The following is a 26,472-nucleotide window of genomic DNA, read 5'->3' on the forward strand; positions in this document are numbered from 1 at the left end:
ATTCGCGTCATTATTACTATATTAACATATAGGTGAAAGACACAGGGCGAGAATATGGAAAGTCAGCAAAGAAAAGATAAAATTGGCACGCCTGTTGTAGAAGGTAAAAGTTTTATGAGTAAGTAATAAGGTAAAAACCGTACTCAATATTGAAGATGTGTCAGGGAATTATTAATTCAACCAGGAAAGAATGCAGAGAGGATACAGGATCGCACCCAAAAGTGGTAGGACTGATTTTTTTACAAGAATTTTATTGACGATATACTTATATCGAATTAATAATCTTCAAAGTATGCTCCTTGAGCTGCTACACACTTAGTATAACGTTGCTCCCATTCCCCGTACGCCCGCTGGAAATTTTCTTTGGGGATGCCGTTGATGACCCTCGTCGAAGCCTCTTGAACGGCTTTTATCGAGTCAAAACGTCGTCCCTTGAGCTGTATTTTCATCAGGGGGAAGAAGAAGAAGTCCGGTGGTGCCAGATCGGGAGAATAGGGCGGGTGCGGCAACGTGGCAACGCCGTATTTGGCCAGGAGCTGTCGGTCGACACTCAGAATTTTCGGCACCATCTAAGCGCACACCTTGTGCATGGCCAAATCCTGTGAAATAATGCGTTGGACGTTGGATGCAGACAGACCCAACTGGTCTTCAATTTCTTCACGGGTTAAGCGTCGGTCTGTGTTCAGCAGTGTCCTCACTCTGTCCACATTCGTGTCGGTTCTTGCCGTCGACGGCCGTCCGGAGCGATGGTCGTATTCAACGAGCTCCCTACCCTCTTTAAACAACTTGTGCCACTCAAATACTGTGGAACGGCATAAGGCAGTGTCCCCATAAGCCTGCTTGATCATATCGAGGGTCTCAGTTGCCATCTTCCCGAGTTTCGCAAAAAACTTCACGGAATAACGTTGCTCTAAATTCAGATTCATTTTGTTATTCGACGCGGACAAAAAACTTGTTTCACTAAAAACGGTGTCCTCACTCAACGACAGCCCGCGGGCGACTGAGGCTGGTGTCGGTCTGTTGCAAAGAGCCCCCTCCACCTTACCCTGCCAGGAAGACCCCCCTCCACCGTTCCGTTCGTGCCAGAGAAAATCAGTCCAACCACTTTTTGGTGCGACCCTGTATATATATATATATATATATATATATATATATATATATATATATATATATATATATATAATATATTAGGCCAGCAAGCTTAGACATAGAAATACAATATGGCATAAATAGATAATGCTTAGGTCGAGGTCATACTTAATGGCGTTATAGAAAGGGCATTAAGAAAATTTTTATACGAAAAGGTTGTGAGAATAGGTAACATCACCGTGTGTAACTATTTATGGGTTTATGAAAACCTGGGAGGGAGAGTTTTTATGGGTTAATTCGCAGATTTTTATGAAGGAGGAGTTTGGACGGAATATTTTGTCAGATAACTGCTAGTACCTGACTGTAGTAGTACTGCTAGCGGAACAATAAGTTTGATATCACACGCATCTAAAGTGGTACTTAAGATTATCAATACAAGGATAGTGAGCAGGCAAAACGAATACTTAGGGGATGAATTTGGGTGGAGGAAGAGGAGAGGCACGCGTGAAGTCATTTCAGAAATTAGGTATTTAATAGAGAGGAATGTAAAATAAAATCAGGATCAGAATTTGTTTGGTGTACTTCAAGAAGACTATAGATAGAATGATTTGGGTAAAATTAATGAATATATTGCAGAAAATAGGATTAGATTGGAGAGTTAGGCATCCTAACCGCAATCTTAATGTTTCTCAGACTCCTCAGGTGCGAGTTTCAGATGGAGAACTGAATCGATAAAAGTGTTATGAGAGGCTAAAAATGCCCGAGGGAAACTGAAATATAAGTCGGCGTAGAATTAATGCTACCAGTTAGGTTTTCGGATAATCAAGCTTCAGTTAGCTAACCAGCCTAACGGTCAAAAGCATAACTTTTGATATCCAGCAAGGTAGATGTGGAATGAGTGTAAAAAACAAAGGATATAATGTATTTGAGATAAAGGCAAAGTTAAATTTTAAGTGGGAAATCTAAAAATAGGGAGGATAGAACATGCTTCCTATTTTGAGTATTTTGGACGAAATTTGTCAAAGTAGACGGGACACAAAATAAAATATTTAATTGAGCAAAATATCTTTCACAAAAAGGCATTGATGACTAGGACGCTGAGAAAATGGATGTATAGAAAAGTCTTTTTTCAAACTTTGATATGGGCCATGGTTTTTACGGTGGAGAAATATGGTTGTTGAAGCAAGATTTATGTGCTTAGATTAGAGGCTTTGGAAATGTGGTTTCGGAGTTGGACGGAAAGGTAAAATGGACAGAGTTGATAGGTTGGTAGAGGTGGTGATATTTGATGGGGTTGATACCGCAAGGGAAAAATCGAGTTACTAAGCATGGCGGTAAATGGAGAATATTGTTGAGAGAAATGTAAACGAAGCAGGAAAGGTGTATGACGAGGAGATTTGTTAGCGATGAAATATTAAAGGCTCTGATAGATAGGAGAACATTAGGCAATTGAGGAAGGGGAGGAAAAGGATGGAAATGCTGAACGGAATGATGGTACCAAGGAAATGTTTAGAATTTTTGTTATGTCAGGTACCAGGTTATGTTTCATTAAGAGAGGAAAAGAAATGCATCGCCGTCAGTCTTTGCCCATTAATAACCTACCTTAAACTGTGGACTGCCTATGAATGAATCTTTAAGATTTAACATGTTAAGGAAAGAAAATGAGACGAATGAATAAATGTACCAAAAATAACTAGTCCGTGAAATAGAAGTAAACTTTTACAACGATTGTTTTAATAGATTAATTTATATTCAACCCTGGGAGTATGTAAGTATGTCATGACATACGTACATTAATGAAGGATAAAATTACTTAAGTATAGGATGAAAAAATTACCTCATTACCGGTACTATGTTGATGCGCTTTTCAGTGTTGGTTCATATTTATTGCTGTGATAAGATTTTTGACCGTCTCTTTAAAAGAATTAGGAAGACGTCGTAGAATGCAAATCAATTTGTGAAGTATTTCCTACGACCGATCATCTTTTTAATATTACTATCATTGATTTTTAATTTAAAATTGCCGACCCAGGCATCTCCTGTCAATTCACTTTTTTCAGGTTCAAAGTCATTCAGGCGAATTTCCGATTCTTCCTCAGTAGTTTTCCGCTGTATTTCCCACATCATCCACGGTACCACTTTGCCCAAATAATGGTGCAAACCTTGTTAAATATGAATAGATATTGATCCACAACCATTTTTCGAGAGGCTCAATGCTACATAGCAGCTAAATATTGCGTGATAAAACGCAAATACTCGTAAATACACCATGTAGAATTGATTAGCACAATAGTTCACTTTGACTGCTGGTAGCGTGTATAGTTCAACCTTAAGAAAGAAAAATCAGATCACTATTATGTGTTTCGAGGTTTCGAATCTCACCTCATTGATGGTTCTTTTGCAAGTACTGCCGTCGTATGGATTATGACAAATTACTTGTTTTAACGATGATGCTATTACCTTTACTTCTTCATTCGTTAGTGAACTTGAAAATCCGAATGAATACTACAGCGTATATTAAAATGTAAAATTTTCACCTAAGAAAACAAGGTATCAATATTCCTGCGACTAATTTTTCCCAGCTATAAAATTTTTTTAAAATTCCAGTCGTCAAGTTAAATTTAAAGTTATGACTTTTTAAATGTATTATAATTGAACATGTTAAGTACTGCCTACCTCTTCAATCAATTGATTACAAATTAATGGCATAACTTAATGCCATAAACAATTATAGATTTGGAATTTCCATGTGCGGATTAAACTATTATCATAAACTCTTATAAACTAAATTATTTTAGCCAAAGAAAATTGCATTTTTTTGTCAATATTACTGTTGAAAGTTTCTTTTGAAAATTGAGATCACTACCTATTTATTTATGTCGTGGACTTGAAAAGTCGAAGTCTACACGTGCATAGACGTATGGCTAGAATATAAAACAAATAAAAACCCGTATTTTTATGCGTATTGTGTGGGTGGCTCCAGGTGGCCTGTGTGACATCGAAACCAAGCGAAATTGAATTTCCGTGACGGCATTCAGTAAGTTAGGAAGTTAGCATTGAGGAAGAAAGTACGCTTAGGGAACTTTTTCAAATAATTCAATTCTATTTATCCGGAAAAATGCAAGGCTGTGTTCATTTCAGGGGAATATAAAACTCAAGGCAGGATGACAACTCATCTTAAATTTTATCAATTTTGGGACTTCGTGTCCTTCTCGTTGTTTTTTTTGCCATTCGGTGGTCATCTGACTGTGGCCGAGTTGTCAGAGACAGGGAGACGCCCGCTCACTCTTTGGCAGCTGACGGCGAGCGCGAGGACGGGTGGAGACGGGGGTGTTATTTTTCCGCATGGTCTCCCCACGAATGCGGAACCAGACGACGTTCAGGTCGGCTCACCCTCCGATTCACGGGCGTCCGTGACCTTGCACGTACTACATAATGCATGGTTAAATGCAGGTTCAACTTCCTTTGTCAGCGTGATACACGGTAGACCATCACACAGAAACCGCTAGCTCAGCGTTTGCAAATTTTTCCACCTCTTTCTCTCGCCATCTCTGTCATTGCCATAACGGGAAGATTCTTGGCATCTCCTTTCCTTCTTTTTCCTCCTCCAATGGTGGGGGTAAGCAAATTACGTAAAGCAAGGGGGGCGTAGTGAGAGGGTTGGATGTTCCGGAACGTGAGAATGGATTTTCACGGTATCCCTCGAAGCGAACCCAGGGCTACGAATGACATACTACTCATACCTCTCTCTCTCCCTCTGTTCGTCCTTCCTCGGAGCGGTACTCGTATTTCGACCTAGAAAGCGGGTCTCCTCCCCCTTTACAACGATGGGGCTCCTTTGTGTGTTTGCTCCATACCCATGGAAGTGTGGTGGTCTGGATGACGTGCCATAATCTCTCCTCAGAACTTGATTTTGCGTGGTTAGGTCCCTGCTATGGCTGAGACAATCATGCACTACGATCGGCGCGTGCCCCTCCTTGTTCGCTAAGTGCGTAATGTGTAAATCAGGCGAAGAGGTCGTTTGCCTGATAATTGTACCGATTCGAACGGAAAATTTGATCTTAATCCCGTGTCAGTTCAGTCAGTCAGGAAAGTTCCCCTACCATCAGAAAGGATGCACACACCTAAATTCAATGTTGTACCCCGTCAATTTTTCTATCGGAAACATTCAAAATGTCCATTCTATGTCTGCGTTCACTAAATGTATGGTTTTCAGAAGAAAACTGGGCAACTTTTGAAACAAGTGTTTGCTTACATTTTTAATTTATATGTCCAAATTTCAAAGCACGTAAATTAAATGGTGATAATTTTGGTCAAAAATGAGTAATCTCTAGTAGTGTGTCGGGTAAGGTAGGTTTTAGATGGATGGAGGGACTAAGGGATACATGAAACCCCACATTATACCAAAGCATCTTTTTAACTCCATGTGCTTCATGCCTCGCTTCACGCCGTCGAAAAGGGCTTCCTTCCTCTTCCGCGCATACCCATCCTTTTCCCTCTATCAAATTCTTCAGCATTCCAAGGAATCTTAGATTCCAGTTTCTCAACCTTCTTCAAATTTCTCCCAACAGCCTTATCTCATTTTCTGTCATGACTAGAACTTTGCTTGTTTTTCTTTCTTCACATTTTATTTTTTTCAATTATTATCCAAACCCGCATCTCAAAAGCCTCTAATCTAAGTTAAAACTCTCTATCTACACACTATTTTCCCTCTTACATCACGGCCATGTTTTAGGCAGGTATAACGTCAACTTCATGCCAAGTATCACTGCTCTTTCCTCTAAATCGTTACTCAAGGTCCTTGTCATGAACTTTCCCCTATATGCAAAGGCTTCCTTATCTAAAGATATCATTTTCATAGTAACTCTACTTCATCCATTGCCATCTCTAAAAACTTTCTAAAAAATTGAATTATCTAGAAAATGAATGGCCCTCATCTTCATTGTCTGACTTAGCCTCCCTCTTTCAGAGGGATCTAATTAAATTTGAATTATTATGATCAACTCTTATACCATGCCTATCACACTGTTTCTACAATGTTTCAAACAATTATTACAATATTTTTATTGAGCAAATTAGTAAAGTTTGATTATTCACGAATCTACCTGACTTGTTCACTAAAAGCAGCCCTTTCTATGCATCTTACCATCTCCACCGCCCATGCGCTGAAAAGCAGGATAAGGTATCAGGAAGAGTCGAGGAGTTAGATAGGGTATAGAATATCTTGTCTTACTCCTAAAATTACCAACGTCAGTAATTAATTCCGTATAACCCTGCTTTGATTTTACCAAATACGTAAACTCAGTCAAACGCCTTCTCGAATTTGGTGAAGCAAGCTTTCTGTTCTAAATCTGCATTTTTTCTAGCAGTAATCTCATTACTGCTATGGTGTCACACCTAACTTCTTATCTGAATCCAAAATCATCATTGTCGTAGCAATATTTAGCCTGAATCCTTTTTTATGATCCTAAATACTATATTCGATGAGTTATAAGTCGAACCGGAGGTTCCTCAGTAATAACATATTTTGAGGACCAATGTAGCGGTCTTCTTGGCAAATTATTTTATGTTTAATGTTACTGGTGTAATGTATTTACCATATAGTTATCTCTTATATTCTCTTCACCTTGTCTGTAATCCTTCTTGTTTGAATGATATTCCTACATCTCTTAAAGCCTGCATGGAATTTCCTGTCGTGATTCCAGACAGTTGTTTCGCTGGCCTGCATTACTTCATTTTGCCTCTATAAAACCCCTCGCACTGCTCCTACCACCGTGGTTTTTCGCTCAAATAATTTCTCACAATAGTTTATTAATTGGTTCTTAGTTCTTTCTCTTCCCTTTTTTTTAATGATTTTCCTTTTCATTACCTCATCATCGGTCAAAGAATCCATAATATTCCAATCTTTAAATATTGACTACTCAAATTTCGGTTTGCAGATATCGTTATTTTTTGTTATCTTCTCAAAATTTATCCTTTGTTCTATGCTACTCACTTCCTTGTTTTTACTCAGAATTTCATCAAATTTTGTTTTTGTTCCAGTCAAGCGTTTGCATCATATTTCCTTGTCTTTTTTTTCTTTCTAATTATCTTCAATGTCATGCTACACTTGTATCAGCATAGCCTAAACTACCTGATATCTTTCTGTGCCCCTCGGCATTATTCACGCATAACTACGTTTCTTTTTTAGTTAACTTTGGGATTAGTCATAACAGCCATTTTACGCGTTGGTTATAATGAAGCTATTTTTCTTACAGAGGGCTATAGTTTTCCCCGTAGTTTTTCCTTTTTCATAAACTGTACTCTCCTCCTCACTCTCATTTCTCTAACAACGCATTCGAATTTTGCGAGGCGTGTACAAAAAGTAATGCGATTTTTCAAATTTTGCTGGCAACATGCATTCAATTTTCGATTTATTTTATGTTTTTGTGTTGGTACACACGTTTTAAACATTTCTTCATAGCTTCATTAATATTGCATATTTAGTTTGCCCTGGACAGATACAAATGTTAGACATGTTTTGGTGTGCTCGGCGCTTTTCTGCTATCAAAAAAATGGATCGAACAATTTGCGTCAAATTTTGTGCATAAAAGAAATAAAGTGCTTCAAAACACTTTAAATGTTGACAGTGGCATTCAGTCAGTCTGCTCTAAGTAAAAAAAATGTTTATAAATGGTACAAACTCTTCCAAGATGGCCGTTAAAATGTCAATGGCGAACCTCGCTCTGGACGTCCAAGCACCTCAACACCAAATGAAAACGTTGAGGCAGTGAAGAAAATTTTGATAGAATTGAGCTCTTACGGCTATTAGTATTGAATAGATGAAAAACTCCAATAGCCGTAAACAGTTTACCTTTCAAAACAAAGTACAAATGAGATTAGTTGGCTGACGCCTCAAGTAACCAACAACAGCAAACTAAAACCGCTCCTGGGAAACACCAAAGACAAAATACCTACAACTGAGAAGTCGGGTATTTACCAAATCAATTTTGGGAGTGTGCCAAGCTTATTATATAGGCCAAACACGTAGAAACACTCTCACTTGATAAAAAGAACCCTACTCCCACTACAAACACAATAAACCAGATAAATCCAGTATGACACAGCATTTAATTGAAACAGGACCCTACATGACAAAAGACAAACTGAATCTTTTAAAACAAACGACGAAAAATTTACTTGATGAGAGCATTTTGATTATCAAAGACATAGGCAATATCTTAAACAGCGACACAGTGCCTATATTTCCTATTCCTCGTTATTCTTCCTGTTAAATTTGAAATAGCCTTTTTGCTTATTTTGAACCTACGGTCAACCCCTTCAGCGCTTGTGCTTCTCATCCCTTCCCTTCCACCATTTCCTTTCCCAAACGGTCAATACCCCGATTTTGAGGTATTCCCTTCAATCTCTGTAATGTTAGCCCCCTTCCGTACACCCAACGTTTGTGCTAAGCCCCTTCACTTCTCCCCTCCCCCCTCTTTGCAACGGTCATTTTCTCGATCGTGCAGCTTCCCTTCCCCTTCACAGCGTACCAAATCTTCTCATACTCCTCAACTGTCAGTTCAGTCTATTGGCTCCCGTCCCTTCGACCCCCCCCCCCACATTTCACACTATATATTCTTCGGATGCTCTTATTCGTCATCAATTCAACTTGTGTTGTTGTGACGATTCACCTTCAGTAAGTTGAAGAGAGCTACTTTGTGGCCGAAATGCGTGTATTCGTATTCACCTTTCTTATCCCTTTCCTTATTTACCATTTACCCCATCCTTTGACTTGTGGCGTTAGCCAACTAATCTCATTTGTACTTTGATTTGAAAGGTAAACTATTTACGGCTATTGGAGTTTTTTTATCTATTCAACAGTGAAGAAAATTGTTTTGATAAATCGTCCAGTCACTATTAGAGAGGTTACTAAGGATTTTGGCATATCGTTTGACTCGTGCTATGCTATGGGTTTGTGTTATGTGCTATGTTTTGGGTATGAGACGTTTGTCAGCGTCATTCGTTCCGAAACTGCTTAATTTTGACCAGAAGAACCGTCTCATTAGTATCGCTTAGGAGCTGTCGAATGGCGTCAATGCTGATCCTGATTTTCTCAAAAGGATCATAGCTGGTAACGAACCAAGAGTTATAACGTCGCAACCAAAGCCCAATCGTCCCAATGGAAGAACCCATGAGAACCAAGACCGTACGTACGTACAAGTTTGTACGGTCAATAAGAAGGATTACCTTGAAGTCATGCGCTACGAAAAGCAAGAAAGAAAGAAAGCCACAGAAGCAATACGAAAAATATGTCCGAAATCGTGAGAAAACAATTCATGGTTTTTCATTACAATAATGCACTTGCTCACTCACCGTTGTTTGTTAGAGATTTTGGGCCAAAACGAACACCACAATAATGCCTCAGCTACCACATTCACCGGATTGGCCCCCTGCGGCCTTTTCCTGTTTCTAAAACTGAAGAGACCTGGGGATCGAGATGGTGCGGTGGCTATTGTATTGGTTTAAACCCATAGGGCCCGGGTTCAATTCCCGGTGGTGTTAAATATTTTTCAGTAGTATTTCGACCCCTACTTGAGATGCTTTTTGGAGGGCGCTTTGAGTAAATACGCGATCCGTCGGATGGGACGTTAAGCTGCGGACCCCTTGGCGCCTTTCGCAAAGAGGAGGCTAATGCCGACGCCGGGTTTCTCTCCACACTTCATCCTTTCCTGTTCATCCCTAATAGCGCAAATGACCTCAGCTTTCAGTCGCCTCCCCTAAACAGTACTTCTACTGCTGAAGAGACCTACGAAGGGACGTAGATTTGCAACGGTTGAGGCTATACCAAAAAGTGCTTATCACAATTGCTTCGAGAATTCGAAAAAGCATTGGCACAAGGGTATTATACTTGGGGGGATTACTTTGAAGGGGACAATTTGAATATTGAAGAATAAATACAAATTTCATTTAAAAAATATTAAGTCACCTTACTTTTTTATATCACTATCAAAGGGATTCTCCCTGGACGCTTACACCGATTTCCTCTAGTTTTTTTATGTGTGACCTCCCTTTGAATAGTTGTCAGATGTAAAATTAAGTAAGGACCATGTTCGTTGGACCTACGGTCTATCTACCTCTACTGTTATATCGTATTTTTGTCGCAAATTTTCTGTGTTTAATTACTTTCCTTCCTCTCATTAATTTCAGTCTCATGCCATTCAGCCCCATCATAAATGTGATCACTCAATTATTGCTTGAATATTTTTCCCTCGCCTCAAAATCGGCTTAGCATTAAAAGTCCATTCATACGTTGCCGGTTCTCTTCCATTGTTTTCTGCCCCCCCGCAATTTTGGTGACAACATTTTTCCTGTTTCCCATTGCCTTCCCCATTAGTATTTTCATCGTGGCCTCATCCCTTTGAATGCCCATGTCACCAGCATCAAACGCTTATAAATCCGTCTCAATGTGAAGCCAAAGCAACGAGAACTGCTTCTCTCTGGCTTCTACCAGTCGATCTATCTAGTATGCGCACTGCACCAGGTGTAAAGCTACCCCCGTCAGGCAGATATGGTAACCATCAAAGCAAGCAATTACTTCAACTACGTCGAGGTTGTAATTCTGGTGAGGTATTTGAACAGCGGTTTAGTTCAATCTGCATTATCTTATAAACTTTCGTTCACATATACGTGATTTTTATCAGCTCTTATAAAATTATCACAAATATCATTTCTGTTCACTATTATCTCATCTGTCTCTTTTTGAGGCAATTCAATGATCCCGTTTCATTTTATTGAATTAATACAGTTCTTCAGCCAAAGAAATAAATTAGGGCACATTAGATCTACAGGTATAATAATGGATATGGCATTCCAAACTTATCCCTTATTCATTGAAAAACAACAGTTTTTACAATTATTTATTTTCGCTTGTAATGCATTTTTCATTGCAAGCCCTATTTCTCTGTGAAAGGGGTTAAATTATGTGTGGCCCATATAATACATGTGCGTCTTAATGGGTGCAGTGGACTTTTGCAGTGCAGTGGACTTTTTATCGCTCAGACATTTTAACTAACATTCACCCACTCAGCAACCAGCTCCACATTATGTTTACTATATTTACTACAGGTATATCGCTCGCAGGGACACGTCAGGAGTATGGTATCATGTGCTCTAGATAGTAAAAGGTGTGTTCCAAAAGTAATGCAATTGCATTTTACTCGCCGCTCCTATTAGTTGGAGTGAAATAAAACCACTTAGAGTATATGGAGGGACGCTAAGCTATGTCGCGAAAGTCTTAGTGCTCTCCAAGCTATGTAAACGGCAGGACGTCAGTTATTGTAAGCCTCTGCGTGCCGACCGTGTCACGTAAGACCAACCGAGCGGAATGGTCAAGTGAACTTTTGCAACGTATTGAAAATGAACCTGATTATTTGGACAACGTGATCACTGATGATGAAACCTGGGTTTTTGAATACGACCTAGAAACAAAACGCCAAAGCTCTGAGTGGCACACCGACCAGTCCCCCAATCCCAAAAAGGCAAGTATGAGCAAATAAAAAGTGAAAACAATGCTCACTGTCTTTTTCGGCAGTAAAGGAGTAGTCCATAAGGAGTTTGTTCCTTGAGGACAGACAGTTATTACTGCCTAATACGTGGATATACTGGAAAGACTCCGAAAAGGGGTCATCAGGACGAGAAAAGATATTTCAGCTACCTGGCAACTCCATCACGACAACGCGCCTTGCCACAATGCGCTACGAGTCGAGTTCCTGCCAGGTTCCAACGCTTACCCCACCCCCCTATAGTCCTGACGTCGCCCCAGCAGACTTTTCTTTGTTCCCTGGAATTAAGGCAGCCCTGAAAGGAACCCATTTTTCGTCCATAGAAGATATCCAATCAGCCGTGACGCAGACCTTGCGGGAGGTCCCCGAAGACGCCTTTCAGGGCGCATACCGATCAAGGCAGAAACGCTGGAAAAATGTGTAGATGCCCAAGGATGCATTACTTTTGGGACGCACCTGTATGTTGTTTGTAATTTTGGCAAAGGAGTACTTGCCTGTATGCATATGGGCAGTAGAGGTGATTATTTCCATACTGGTGGGCATCATAGCAGTTTCCGGCGGCGAAGATGTCCTCGTCGAACTCAACCATGGAGAAGACTGAGGCATGCAGGAGGTATTCCGACGCCAGAAGAGACGCCGGCGCGTATTTCCACAGTCGGGTCAACATGTTGGCCCTGTTGACGGCGACTTCGGCCTCCACGCGGAATCGCTCCTGGGCATACCTGTAAGAAAATACCCCAACGTGAAGTTAGACCACGTTCAATAGAGGAAGTTGGAAAATCACCATCAACTTTTACTTAAATTGAATAGTTCCACAGTGTATTTCGTATTTTTAATATTCTATTTTTTACTAAGTTATCTTGTTAAACGACCAAATATCAATAACCTTTTGCTTTCTAACAGCTAGCTGCACATTTAAAATCATGGAGAAGCAAGTAGGTTATGAGGAGTGGGTCACCCAAAATCTATATCCAGTGAATTTTATATTTATAAATATTTACATTTTATGCTCAATCACCAAATGCATAAGATTTTTTCATGCATTACATGAAGTACATGTGAAAATCCAGTGTACTTGACGTGAAACGGCATAATTGATGTTACTTTAGCAAAATATTTTATTTTTTGTGGAAGCACTTGGACTTGGTATTAATTAATGTGGCAAACAGAAACATCTGGACCTTCAGTGCTCTCCGCAAGTCGCAATAAGTAACAAATAGAACTGGGATCTTGTTCAAACGACATCTCGTTTGGATAGTAGAATGAGAAAGTGTGTGTTCATCTACATCTACATAATACCCCGCAAGCCGCCGCGAGCGCGTGTGGCGGGGGGTGTCAGGTCACCAACCGTAAAAAGGAACAATAGCACATGCAAAACAACAACATGGAAAATTACACCCACAGCAGTGTTCCTATTACTCGGAAGCAGGATACTAATAGTCATGTTAAATAGTATTATAAATTATATTATGAAATTTGCGCTATATTTAACTGGTAATATAAACTACTACGAATTTAATTTTTAAATTTACAAGTTTACCGTCCATTAAATATGTGAATGTGGTCTATAAATTGGCGTATCTTAGAGCTTAATTTTCCTGAGGATTTTAGGAGCCTAAATATTTTCACTGTAATGAACCTTTTCACGTCACAAAATATTGCCTCGACATAATCATCGTTCAAACCTTTTCTCTCAAATAGATTGTGAAATCCAGAAGCTCACACCCCGTGAGTTAAAAATGCTTGATTAAATGCGTATTTTCATGTGAACTTGGTATAAAAATACAATTTTTTTCTTTGTGATATTATATCATTGTATTTCGAATGGTTCAACTATTTAGTGCAGCAACTGAAATGTTTCTTTTCTAATAAATCGCAGTGTAGGGGTCAATGATATCTATTTCTAATTAATTAAAGAAATGAAAATAATTTACGGTGATTCCTCTGCATTTAAGTAAACGAATATAATTTACTTCATTCATGTTTAATCTCATATGAAGAACCGTATATGTATATGTGAGTAGTTGAGACTATAGTGTCCTACTTTGTTGCCGTCGCATGCTTCTATTTCGGTGGTGTACGTTTCATGCTTCCTTTGTGAATGCAAACATGATTCCTTCGCCATCGTTGAGTGTGCGCGCACGTACTATGTGCACTACTTGGGAAAAGTTTATTCGATAGGGAAATATTCATCGTCAGACTTTAAATCTTGCACGGTACGTACTCACGCAAACGGTAGAAATGTTAAAGTTTCAAGCATCTTTCCATCATGGCTTTTTTAGCCTACAAAATGAATGGAAAATTGCAATTGCTGTGCAGCTGAATCAAAATGTGAATCACAAACGTAGAATGATAGTAGTGATGCAAGAATTAAATGTTTTCTTGGAGATATATAGTGTAAAAATTTTTCGTAATCATTATTTGGATGTAGCACTACCATATATTGTTTAGAGGACGCCTTCTTCATTAGAAATGAGGTAATGAACCAATTAATGTATCTTTAGAAATAAGGTTCTAAATTTAGTGAAATAAGAATTATTTAATTGCAAATATTTTTTAAGATATAGCTTTGAGCAGCAGGTAGTTTTTTATATTAAAAACTGAAAGCACAAGGCTTAAATTTATTGAATCAAATAATTAGACACATGAAATGGCCGGAATTCCTTGTCTAATGATTGATCACATCCTTAAGGTGATTCCTATCATAATTATTTGGCTAAACAGTCATTCAAAAATACGTCATTACTCAAATTCGTAAAAATTAGAATCAAAATTTTTAATTAAAAATCATTTTATATTTTTGCCATGAACCTCTGTCTAATTAGGGAACTCCTCGGTCGTCGTGACATGAACTCAGGAATGAACTTTAGTGGGCTGAGTATTGCGCCATTTTTAAGAATATTATTAACATAAAAGATATCAAATGATTATTGAGAATAGGATAGCTACTGCTATATGCTTTTAATCGTAATATTTTGCTATTACTTGCTTTAATTGAACCTTTTCTGCAATGATATGAATGTGGTGTAACCCAAATATATGCATGAATGTGGGGAATTCAGGCAATGCTAGCCTAGTTTAATGCTGCGATAGCAGATACATAAGAAATATGCTCTCTGTGAACCGGTCTGCAGAGGAGTATCATGGTATGCGTTAGTATTATTGACTCGTGTTCGGATTTCTTCTCTTTTTTATATTTAATTTTAAGAATTCTCCACCCTGGGCATAGAGGTATGTCTACGGTGCGAAAAACGGTAAAAAAAATGTCGCATGTGCATCATATTTGGCTTTAATATTGATACAATAATGTTTTTTGAATTGTTAATGAAGATAGCTATTGTTATATGCAGAGTTTCCAAAATATCCTATGAAATTAACGACACATTTATGCAATAAACGTGAAAGATGCAGATGGACGATCCATAGGAGAGAGTATGGTGTGAGAGCACTTGCCATCACTGGCGGTTCATTGCAGTGAATTATGGAACGAAGATTTGATCATAAGTAGGACCGCAGACAAACTTGCGTCAAAAGGTTTGAGTGACGACCAGAAGTACGGCCTCGTCCAGTCAGCAGGGTAGCACTTTTAAATGCGCCACCGAGTGGATAGTATTATTTTTTGAGTACTGAGGATATTGTCCGAAAGGATGTCCCCATCATAGTCGGATCCTCGAGGCGGTCTGCTCTGTGGCAGACCGCCGCTCACACCATATTCAATGTGTTCCATCCAAGAACAAAACAGTCGCCCCTCACACTCGCTAGAGCACCTCCTTTTCTTTCTTCTTCTGCCATTTGAAATAAAACTCAAGATAAAAATAAATTACACAGTATAAGAGATCCAGGCCGATTCGCAGGGGATACTGGTCCCTCTGAGGAATAACTTACGTATAGATTTCCTATCCTAGCGAAGGGGCTGGGATCGTTGCATACGTAATTATCTTGGTTACTATGAAAACGTTGATGTGATTAAGGCATGAGTAAGACCCAAATTTTTGCATTAATAATTTTATCGATATTTTGGATGCTCCTACTAATTTTTTATAGATCTCTTAAATTTCCCTTTTATGTGCTCATAATAGCTCATGAGTTACCTTTTGAGAAGTGTTGGACCTCATCGTGCTGCCGATGCCTGCTTCAATTTGTGAACGGAGTTAAACCGGCTGGTACTGCGTAAAGAATTGCTGTCAAGTAATGAGAGCCAAATTTAAATTTCTTTCATTTTGATTGGCCTTTCAAAATTGATATGAGACTGTAGTCGAATATCATTTCATATCTGGTGTATTTTGAATAAACATCAATTCTAGTGGAGAAAGGTTGGCTACATTCCGCGCAACCATTCCTCGTGTTCACCCTTGCCTTGTTAGATACAATTCTTAACCCCAAGTTTTGAGAAAATATGAAAGAAAAAATTTGAAATTCCTCAACCTGTTTCAGAGATATATAGTAGTTATGAGTAAAATTGTGCAATCTTAAGTTTCATTCAAAAAAACGCCATTTTCCATGGAAGATAAGTCTATCTCAGCATACGATATTGATATAGTTTCATTCCGCCATTGCGTTCATAAACATAAGAAACTTGAGAGACCCTATGGTTTATATTCTATGAGGAATATGCATAAATGTAATATCATTGTTATAGCTAAATTACAAAAGAAAAATTGCATTTTCTTTGAAGAACGCATTTTTTGTTAGGTGAATTCTACCTCGTGAGAGTAGAAAAGCTAAAAAAAATGTGTGATAAATGGTATCAAAGAATCATGACAATGCTTTCCGCAAACAATTAACACGACATTCTTTTAACATTTCAATTGAAGTATCATCTTCAATGACTATTTTTAATGTGAATTAAATTTTTTACCATAAACATTAATTTCAGTTTATAGTGAGGCAATTTGATTGGTTGATATTTTTACCTGAATCATCTGTTAGCGCAGCAAGCTTTCACAATGAAGTGCGGCAGGTGGAGATGATATGCCCTCGGTACACAACCGGAATGCAAGAGAACTAAATTGAGTACTAATTTTACTGTACCAGTTGTTTTGTGAGACACGTGATTGCCCCCGGTCAGACGGTTAAGTGTAGCTGTTTAATTCCGACTACAGGGGAGTGTTGGTGGTCCACCACTGGTGGGTAGCACAGAAAACTCCTGGAGTGGGCAACTCCATACTCCGGCATGAGCTGCAGGCATCTCGTAGGCGCCTGATATGGACAACATCCAACATTTGTACTCAAAGGGCCTGATTCTCCACAAATGAGGACCGCGGTACCACGGGAAAACAATTCCATCTCGGGGATTCAAACCCGAGGAAGTAGGATTCCCATTAGTGATGAATTTTCACGCAAATCGAATTCTCCACTTTCGCTCCCGTACCAACCATACGTTTGATAGAAGCGCGTCTTGCACTTTTCTGTTCTAGGCTGTCGGGAGAAATCAACATCATGCCAGGGACACGTGCTGCAGTAACTATGATAATCTCTGACCTCAATTTTACGATCAAAATAAGAGCATTGAAAAATATTTGAGTAGCAGTGTTTCCTTTGAATTTATATTGATGTAATATCTGAATACTTCCACGTAAACCTGAGTGACCGGGAGCTTTCTAAAAGTCATATTGTCTGACTTCCTGTCTTCGTCTCTGAAAAACTCCCATACTCTTTGCATTGCGCCTTTCTTTTCATAGTGGATTTTTTTAAGACAACCGGCTTAATGACCTATATGCGACTTAAATAAATATTTATTTTAGTGACATAATCGATATGCCCTCTCGCGTTATCATCACGGGAGGCACTTGAGTATAACATTGGTATATTTAGTACATTGTCAGTGTGTGTATGTATATGTATAGTACATATTAAAGACAAACAAATTATTGACAAATGAAAATGACCTCTTTCAATGGACTTGTTTGTGTCAATGTTTTTATCGTGTATTGAATTTATACTGTGTGTTGCCTTGCCTTGTGTATGTATGGAAAATGTATGTATGTGTGTATATATATATATATATATATATATATATATTGTGTGTGTGTGTGTGTGTGTACGTTTATGCATGTATTCCGGATTTATTGTGTGTTCTTACCCCTCTTTCTTATTTCTATATCCATGTGAATTAAATATATTTGTATATATATACACACACACAATATGCATAGGAAACCAATCCAGAAAAACAAACCCACAGCTGCCCTAGAGGGCGGTTGTGTGCTTGAACTAAATTAATCTCTTAAATTAAACTCGTCGGCGGTTGTGGCATTCAACTAGACACCGGGAAGGAGGAGGAACAAGCCACCTCCCTCCCCCTGGTCCTCCTAGCAGGGATCCTCCTCCTCCCAGAGGCAAGTTACGATGGGCGGGATGTACCGCAGGGGCGGCCGGTGACGCCGCCGCAACGAACTCTTTCGCCTCCTCCCCGCCCCCGTGTCCTCACTAATGAAACTCCTCTCTCCCGCCGACACGTGTAATCACGTCGGCAGTAGGAGGAGCGCGAATATTCATAGAGCCGTGACAACGGGTACCTATTGCGTAAACTCGACTCCTGAAAAACGAGACCTTATGCAACACAGCTGGGAATTTTTATGCATGATATTCTGAATCCAAAGCGAGGGAACACCTCAGAGGATAAGAGCCTGGCAAACCTAGAAATTATTTAGCTAAAGGCAGTAAATAAAAGAATTAATTGAAACTTCACGGATGTGATTTAAACCAAAAGATAATAAACGGTATCAATTTCTTTGCTATCTCCACCTAAAAGTATATGGACGAATCAAATTTCAAATGCACGAAAGTTTTGTCTTAAATACCTCATTATTTATTTTGTTTTAATTATGTACAAGAACGATTAAAAAAATAAAATGAAGTGTATAGTCATCACCGTCGATACGGCGAATGAAAACGCTATGCAGATCACAGAATAAATTTAAGAAATTTGCAAAATATCGAGTGGTATATCTACTGCTAATCAGAATAAATTGCTAAAAATATTCCATGTTTCACTTCTTAAAAAATAAAAATGAACAAGCAAATGCTAAAACACTGATATTTCCAATTGGCCATAGCCAACGTTTAAAATACTTTAATGCCTTCATTCCATCAGAGCTAACATTTGAAGAAACAATGCTTAGTAGGTACATATGGTACCACTAAAAAGCTACAAGTAATCTTTTTCATGGTGAAAAAAAGATGCTTAAGGATATTATTTGATGACAGGTGCCCTTTGCATGTGTTAGTTATAACATTCGGCGTGTATTTGTTATCCACATCAAGACAATGCCAATCCTGTGTGAATCAAAACTGTGATAAAGTCAAGTATTCAATTTCCTCTCGCACAATCCGCAGCCAAAACACAGGAAGAAAAAAACAGAACGCTTAGGGATTGAACGTACTCCCTTTCACATTCCTTCCTTTGTTTTTCCGTGGCTGGTTTCCTAATGACAGTTGATACATGCCCATTCGGATGCTTACGTGGGGCATAGTGTAAATGTAGGTGACTCCCTCTCTATTGTAATATCTCTCTTTGTTAAAATCTCATTTTTTGGCCTAAAAATTAAGGTAGCCAGTTGTCTTTCTTTCGTCTTAGAGAGAAAATTTCTCTCTCTTCCACTTCATGCGTGTATTCATTATTTCTAGGTAGATTTTCAGCCGGAATGCCACGCGGCGCGAAGAAATGGGTAACTATTTGTTCTTTTATTAATCTTTGGGTCACAATTGCCGCAACTATAAGAGGGAGTGGGAACGTGAATGAATGTAACGCTGAATGAACGCTCCACTCACTTTGAAACGCACAGGGGTGGAACAAATGAGCAGAACCCGCGGAGTTCGTATAAAATATATGTACCTACTGATTGCAGCATTTTTCCTCGTTCTGCCTTGGATTTCAATTATGGTATTCGTCAACCGTTTGTGTCGCACATAGTTGCGTAATTAGCTCAAGTCGTGAGTATAATTTCAACAATTTGCTAACATATTACCGGTTTTGAAACCAATTTTTAATTTGAAACCGTTGTGAAACCAATACACAATTATTAATTTCAGATTTTATAAGTGCGGGATAAACTGTTTGCCGATAAGACTAATGCAATTAACGGTTTTATAGTAATTTCTTTTGAAGAAGTAACAGGGAGGAAAAGGTTTTAGCTAAGGCCAATAGCGGAAAACACGAAAGAAAAATGTTTAATTAAGAAGTGATTTTGTGAGAACGCTTCTCATTGGAGAACCTGATGTCAATAAAATAAGTGCCATAATTTACTGCACATTTATGGGTGAGAAGTTAAACAAAAATAGCATTCCCTCATTACTTTCAAGTGTATCGATTTCACTTTTTTTGCCGAAAAAAAACTTAAGTAAACGGAGACTCCTGAGACTTTATTTAATAAACGAGAACAGTGGGCGTAGTGATTTCTATCATGGCTGCACTAAATAAATCAATGGCTCTAGCCAAACTAATGGTCTCTTTATTTTTCGGACCTATTTATGGCATAAGAAAGGCCGTTTTCCTTCTGAAGGGGTCACTCATAGCTTAAAGATTAATAGGCATGAGGCCGTGGGTCCGTGAAAAGTCCAAGCAACGCCTATTCCCGCCCCCAAAAAGGGTCGGCCGTAAGCGCCCATCTGTATTTATGGCCAGCCCGCCAGCGATACGACATCGACCCGCCCAATTGCTGGTAAGATTCCCTGCCAGTATCCACCCTCCTCCTAAACACTGACTGTAATATAAGGTTAACGTTTTCACAAATAAATCGTATTCCTCTCTATATACCCTTTACGTCAGTGTCAATGTGATTCCGGTGGGAGTGCACGCAGAATTGCAGTAACCCGATCAATCATACTGCAAATGCCATCTCAATACTCTCCTTATACCTTCCGTTTTCCATCCTACGATCAAAAGCCCGGACATCAGCTGTTCCGAGAAAAAATATCTCGGAAGAGTCCCGGCTGCTCTGAGCGGAAAGCGATACTTTCCTTCCTCGAGAAATATCGGAAGAGGTCCGGTGGAGGACGACCGCTCTTGCTTTCCGCTATTCTGCAAATATGGAAATGAATCAATTCTCCATAATGCATTAGAGATGTGTTCCAAAAACCTCCACTTCACGGAGGACCATGACGGCATAATACTAAAATTTCGCACACTTTACTCTCGATAATGGTGCTGTAGGTAAATGACAATATGGTTATTAATAACTTGGGGTGGGAAAAAATCTCTATCTTGTCTAAAATGAGTCTGTTAATGACAATCAGGTGTTTTAAGCTTATTTTTCATTCTAATATTATGGTTCCTTTCTTGCCAAATGTTCAAAAAAGTTACTACGTTTTTAACTTGTATAGGATAAGGCATTTTATTTATTATGTATATGATACCACTAGCACAAAGTCAAACCTTTCCACCATTCATTCATAGAATCTGTCTTTTTTGTTTCCTCGAACTTGAATTTAGGAAGTAATTACCTCCTGTAACTACCAGAGGAAGTTATGTGGATTAGGAAATTTGGATTTAATGCCTACGTTATGAAATAAAATTTAGAAATTGTTTTGCAACAGCCAAATAACTGCAACCATAAATAAGAACTTTTATGGGCGCTGATAAGTTCTCGTGGGAACATACTAGTACTAGTGCAGTAGATTGAAATAGGTAGGTGTGTTGAGGAGGATACGCTGCACTAAAAATATCCCATTTTACGGCGTCTAGAGATTTTGAAACCGGATTTTATGCACTAAAATATGAATTTAAAAGAATCAAACATAACAAAATGTTTCATCTGGACTCTCAACTAGTCGACAACAATAACATCTTTTCAGTGGAAATGCAATATTTGATACTTGATAGTCTTTGATTCTTTAATTGTTTGGATTGGATTTCCACAAAGTGTCAGCCTCAACTATCTCTCAAATTTCACCTTAAGTATAGAATGGTTTGAGGCGTCACTTTGGGGAAGCGATTCAAATAGAACAAGAGAATACTTTCTTCTTCCACAGGAAATGGTATTGTATTTAACATATCACGAATTCCTTCCAAATGAACTATCGTTTTTGGAGAAAGGTTTTTAATACGTCACAAATGTCTGAATTACGGTCAACTATTTTTAGAATTTGACAGTGGACTGAAAGGTGACCCTCCTTTAAGAGGATAAAGGTACCTAATAGTTTGTTACTCTAGAACTTGAAAAGTATCACTCAAAGCCAACCTTCAATCATAAGAACAACCGTCGGGGATTGGCCGCTTTGAAACCCATCAAGAAGTCTATTCTAGATTCTGATCTAGTCTAGTCTAGAAGTCTATTCTAGTCTTCTAGATTCTGAACGCTGATAAGGAAAATTCGGAAAATTCTCGGAAAAGACAGTTACAGTCCTTTATATTAGGAAGTGTGAAGCAACCATGAATGGTAACAGCATTATCAAAGTCCAAAGTGACCCAACAACAAAATTTCAAAGAGAGCGCAACACAAGTAATTAAATCCTGCTCCGTGATATTTCAACCACCCGAAGTGCATAGTTAAATGCAAGTAAATCCCTCGGCACCCTGATTTTTTGGTCTCCCAAAAAACAAAAAACCAGATGTTCCCATCCGACCGGTGGTTTCCGTGTTTCAATATTTCGACCCCTGATCACCACCTGGCAAGAAAAGCAAACACCATCTTCAAGTAACACACCAAGTTCGCCCCAAAATTTGGAGTAAAAAACTCCTCCGATTTGGCCAGCAGCCTTTTTCCGAGTGCCTTCACCCAAGAAACCATCCAGTTATCCGAGGAAATCCTTTTTCGGAAATGGGTTTCATTTTCAGTGATTAGTGAGTTGTGTTTGGCCCCAAAAACATGCGTGTCCCAGTTCTACAGGTCCTGTATTTGAAGTTCAACGACAAATACTTCTTACAAACCTAAGGTCCGGCCATGGGATTCCCTGTATCTCCTCTTCTAGCGGACATCTATATGGACCAGGTGGAAAGTGTTATGTCCTCCTCATCTAACAACTTGGTGAAAAACATGGTCTGTTGGCACCGTCGCGTCGGCGATATATTTTGTGTGTAGGCAGGTTCAAAAAAGACAACTCGATAGCCTCTCGATATTTCTAAATTCCTTGTAGAAAAAAATTAGGTTCTCAATGGAGTAAGAGTTTTACGAGTCCATTAATTTTCAGAAATTTCTATCACAAAAAATAATCCGCAACTGAACTCCTCAATTTTCAGGAAAGATATTTGCACAGACCACATCATTCACTTCACTTCAAGGCATCATTTCCCCAAATATTAGCGGCGTTAAACTCAATGGCACACCGGTTGACTTATGTTCCCTTGTCCTCACAAAATGCCCAAAAAGATCTCCAAATAATAGAAATGATAGTTGAAAATAACGGTTTCTGCTCCCATTTTTTTGAAAAATTGTATCAGAAAAAATTAGAAAAAATAGCAGTCACATCCATTTTCGAATCCATCCCCAGGAAAGACACATCCTTTCCAGAGAACAGAATAGAAACAGCCTTCTATAGTAAAGGGAACTTAGGCAACCTTTTATCAAACATCAAGGACGAAATTCCCATCATGGAAAAGAGTGGTGTGTATAAATTGCGTTGTGAGTGCTCTGCTATTTAAATTGGACAACCCGGGAGGAAATTCCGGGAACGTTTGAAAGAACATTACGCCTGTTTTCAAAAACAGAAATCCTTCTTCCCATTTTGCCAAGCACATACTGGACAAAAACCTTACAAGTGACTTTGTTCCTGAGATATTACATTTGGAGAAGAAAGGTTTAAGATTAAATGCCCTGGAACGTTTGGAAATTTACAAGAACACTCATTGTTAGGTTAAATTGGTTAATGAACTAATTTATTCCTCACGCTGCTCCCTCCTGAACCTCCCTCTGTTCCACAGCCCCTCTCCCCTCCTGACGCAATACTCAACCACCCTTTCCCCCTCCCACCCATACGCACACACCAGTTCCCCTTCGATTTCCCCTCCTCCCGATTTACCAGCAACTACCCCCTCCTCCTCTTTGTCTATTATATGAAGCTGTTTGTCCTTTGTATTTCACCTGATGATGATTTTGTAAGTCGAAACCTAGGTCGTGCATTATGAAATACATGTGGAAGAACGAGGTATTTTCTTTTCCGTTACCTAAAGTATACCTTTGAACTAAAAGTTTCAATCTTTTCAATGTTTTATGATACTATTGCCCTAGAAAATGAGTATTTATTTGTTACTTAGTGTGTAAAAGCAGTTTGTACAAGACAGAATATCACAGGGAACATATTTTTTTAAATATTGTTGATAGCAATAGTATTTCGGTTAAATACGACCCTGTGACTGAGCATTGCAAATCTTCTAGTACCCGTCTATCACGAGGTTAAATACCCTTGAAACCCATTTTGAAATCAGATTTTAACAACGTATAACTTAATGCAACAATTTCAGAGCGTAAAAATCATTCGCCTTGACTGGGACTCGAACCCAGATCCCTCAATATCCGGTCGAGTGCTTTAGCCACTTAAGCTACCGAGGCGTCCTCTTAAACTCTGAAATTTTGGGGCTTTTAAAGGAACTAGATGTTATGACGAAATACCGTACATACAATGTCACATGCATTCGTAGTCGTGCGCGAGGCGCCACTGTCCACGAGGTTAAAAGCCAACTTTAAACACGTATGGTGTTTTCCCTTTGACAAATTCCAAAGAAACTGCGGGAGATGCCGCAACAGTAACTTTTAACGGAGTCATCCGCTAATGTGCATTTTAATGCAACAATTTCAGAATAATGATTTTTACGCTCTGAAATTGTTGCATTAAAATGCACATTAGCGGATGACTCCGTTAAAAGTTACTGTTGCGGCATCTCCCGCAGTTTCTTTGGAATTTGTCAAAGGGAAAACACCATACGTGTTTAAAGTTGGCTTTTAACCTCGTGGACAGTGGCGCCTCGCGCACGACTACGAATGCATGTGACATTGTATGTACGGTATTTCGTCATAACATCTAGTTCCTTTAAAAGCCCCAAAATTTCAGAGTTTAAGAGGACGCCTCGGTAGCTTAAGTGGCTAAAGCACTCGACCGGATATTGAGGGATCTGGGTTCGAGTCCCAGTCAAGGCGAATGATTTTTACGCTCTGAAATTGTTGCATTAAAATGCACATTAGCGGATGACTCCGTTAAAAGTTACTGTTGCGGCATCTCCCGCAGTTTCTTTGGAAACGTATAACTTATTTGAAGGGATATAAATGCTTAGATAAATAGTCAATGTTTTCATGGACATTTTTATCATAAAGGAAGCAGTTGGGGAGGGATATACGATCGTAATAAGCTGGCAGACACCATATTTATGGATTCCTGATCATGATTCATGTTACATGTATTAAGTCGCCCTTTAAACTTAAAATAACGTCCCTCGGAAGCGCTGCGATATGTAATTCCAAACAGTTGCGTTTGGGTAATTGATTCCTTTTGTTGATTTTGAAAATAAAATGATGGCATGCATAATGGATTGGTTACAATTGATTGTTTCATATTGATCAGAAGGGCCTTAATCGAAAGGAGATGCTTATTTCATTAAGCCTTTCCTTTTAAGTAGTTTTACGGTGTCAAATTTGAAGTATTATGACGAATAAAGAGGTAAAAACATCAACGTTTATTCAAGTTTAATCAAGCTTTGAAACAGAGTAGAATCACAAAGCATTGCGATAAAATTACAATGTACATTTGAATAAAAAGTGCATTGTTTGTCAATTTTTCGTAAAGACTGAAGTTCCAGTTTTCTTTTTTCCCTTACTGTTAAGTGAAATTTGATTAGTAAATATAGGCAGCACATTATATGAAGATTCTCATGAAAAGGGGTTGAGTTTTTTGTTTCTTTGATCCCTCTCGAACGGAACGATTATAAAATCTGTCCGAACTAAATAATGACCACGCAAGAATAAATTCGCATCGACGGCCATTACCTTGGAGATAAGCCAAAAATACAGTCCTGAGAGTTGGGATTTCAATTTAAGATATACCTCTATGTCTCACTTTCATGAAGAAAAAAGTGAAAAAAACGGAGGCAGAAAAATACGATTTTGAGATGAACTCGAGGGCTGATATACTAGTACCTGTAAAAGTTAAAGGGTCGCGCGTTGAAAATTCAATTTATATGTAAGAATAACTCAGTCCGTCCATGATGAGAATTGGTGGGGCTGTAAAATATTTTCCCTGGAGTGCTGGGTAGTGTTCCTTTGAAAGGTGAAATTTATTTTTGTTAAATTGAAGTATCCTTTGAGAAGGAGCAGCAACCAAACTGAGGTTTGAGTACCTCTTTTTCTCCGCGACGGAAACCGTTCTATTTATTTCGTTTTGAATTATCAGCAGTATTAATTTACTTAAAAAATTCAGGTCTTTCTTGAATGAGAATTCCTTGACAGATATCTCTGTACATTATAATCAGAATATTTTTTACCGCATTCAACGTTCAATTCCGTCATTCGATAATCACATAAAATTTGAGCCCCGAAGCACACTAGAAAAGTATTGCGCTTCATAAATTTTGCAAATTTATTCTAAATGCCGTACAAAATTAGAAATTATTTTTTTGCACCACAGAAGTTGGTGGGACACAAATCCTCAATTTAAAAAAATTATTAAAAAATCCTTCGGGAGTAGCTTGAGTATTAAGTTTCCTAAAAGAAGCGTCAATAAAATCAATGCAGCCAAAGGGTGAAATTTATATCATTGTGAGTGAGCGTGTTACACTATTCATTCACAACTTTGAATATAAAAAGAAAGGTGAAACATTTCTTTTCGGAATCCTCAATACGCTTTCAAATTTGACGTTAAAGCTATCAAAATGCGACGAGATATTCTCATTCATGATGTCTGCAGGACCCAT

General features: G+C 38.6%; 1 protein-coding gene across 1 annotated transcript in view; it reads right to left on the minus strand.

Annotated features, from left to right (window-relative positions):
- The window catches only part of LOC139689989 (uncharacterized), a 335,109-nt gene that overhangs the window by 254,510 nt on the left and 54,127 nt on the right, over positions 1-26,472 (minus strand). The window contains exon 2 of the mRNA XM_071587153.1: positions 12,128-12,355. Coding sequence (XP_071443254.1) covers positions 12,128-12,300 — 173 coding nt within the window. The 5' untranslated portion in view covers positions 12,301-12,355. The remainder of the gene's footprint in view (positions 1-12,127; positions 12,356-26,472) is intronic.

This window comes from Hetaerina americana, unplaced genomic scaffold, assembly GCF_022747635.1.
Source record: "Hetaerina americana unplaced genomic scaffold, ioHetAmer1.1.p SCAF_3, whole genome shotgun sequence".
Lineage (NCBI taxonomy): Eukaryota > Metazoa > Arthropoda > Insecta > Odonata > Calopterygidae > Hetaerina > Hetaerina americana.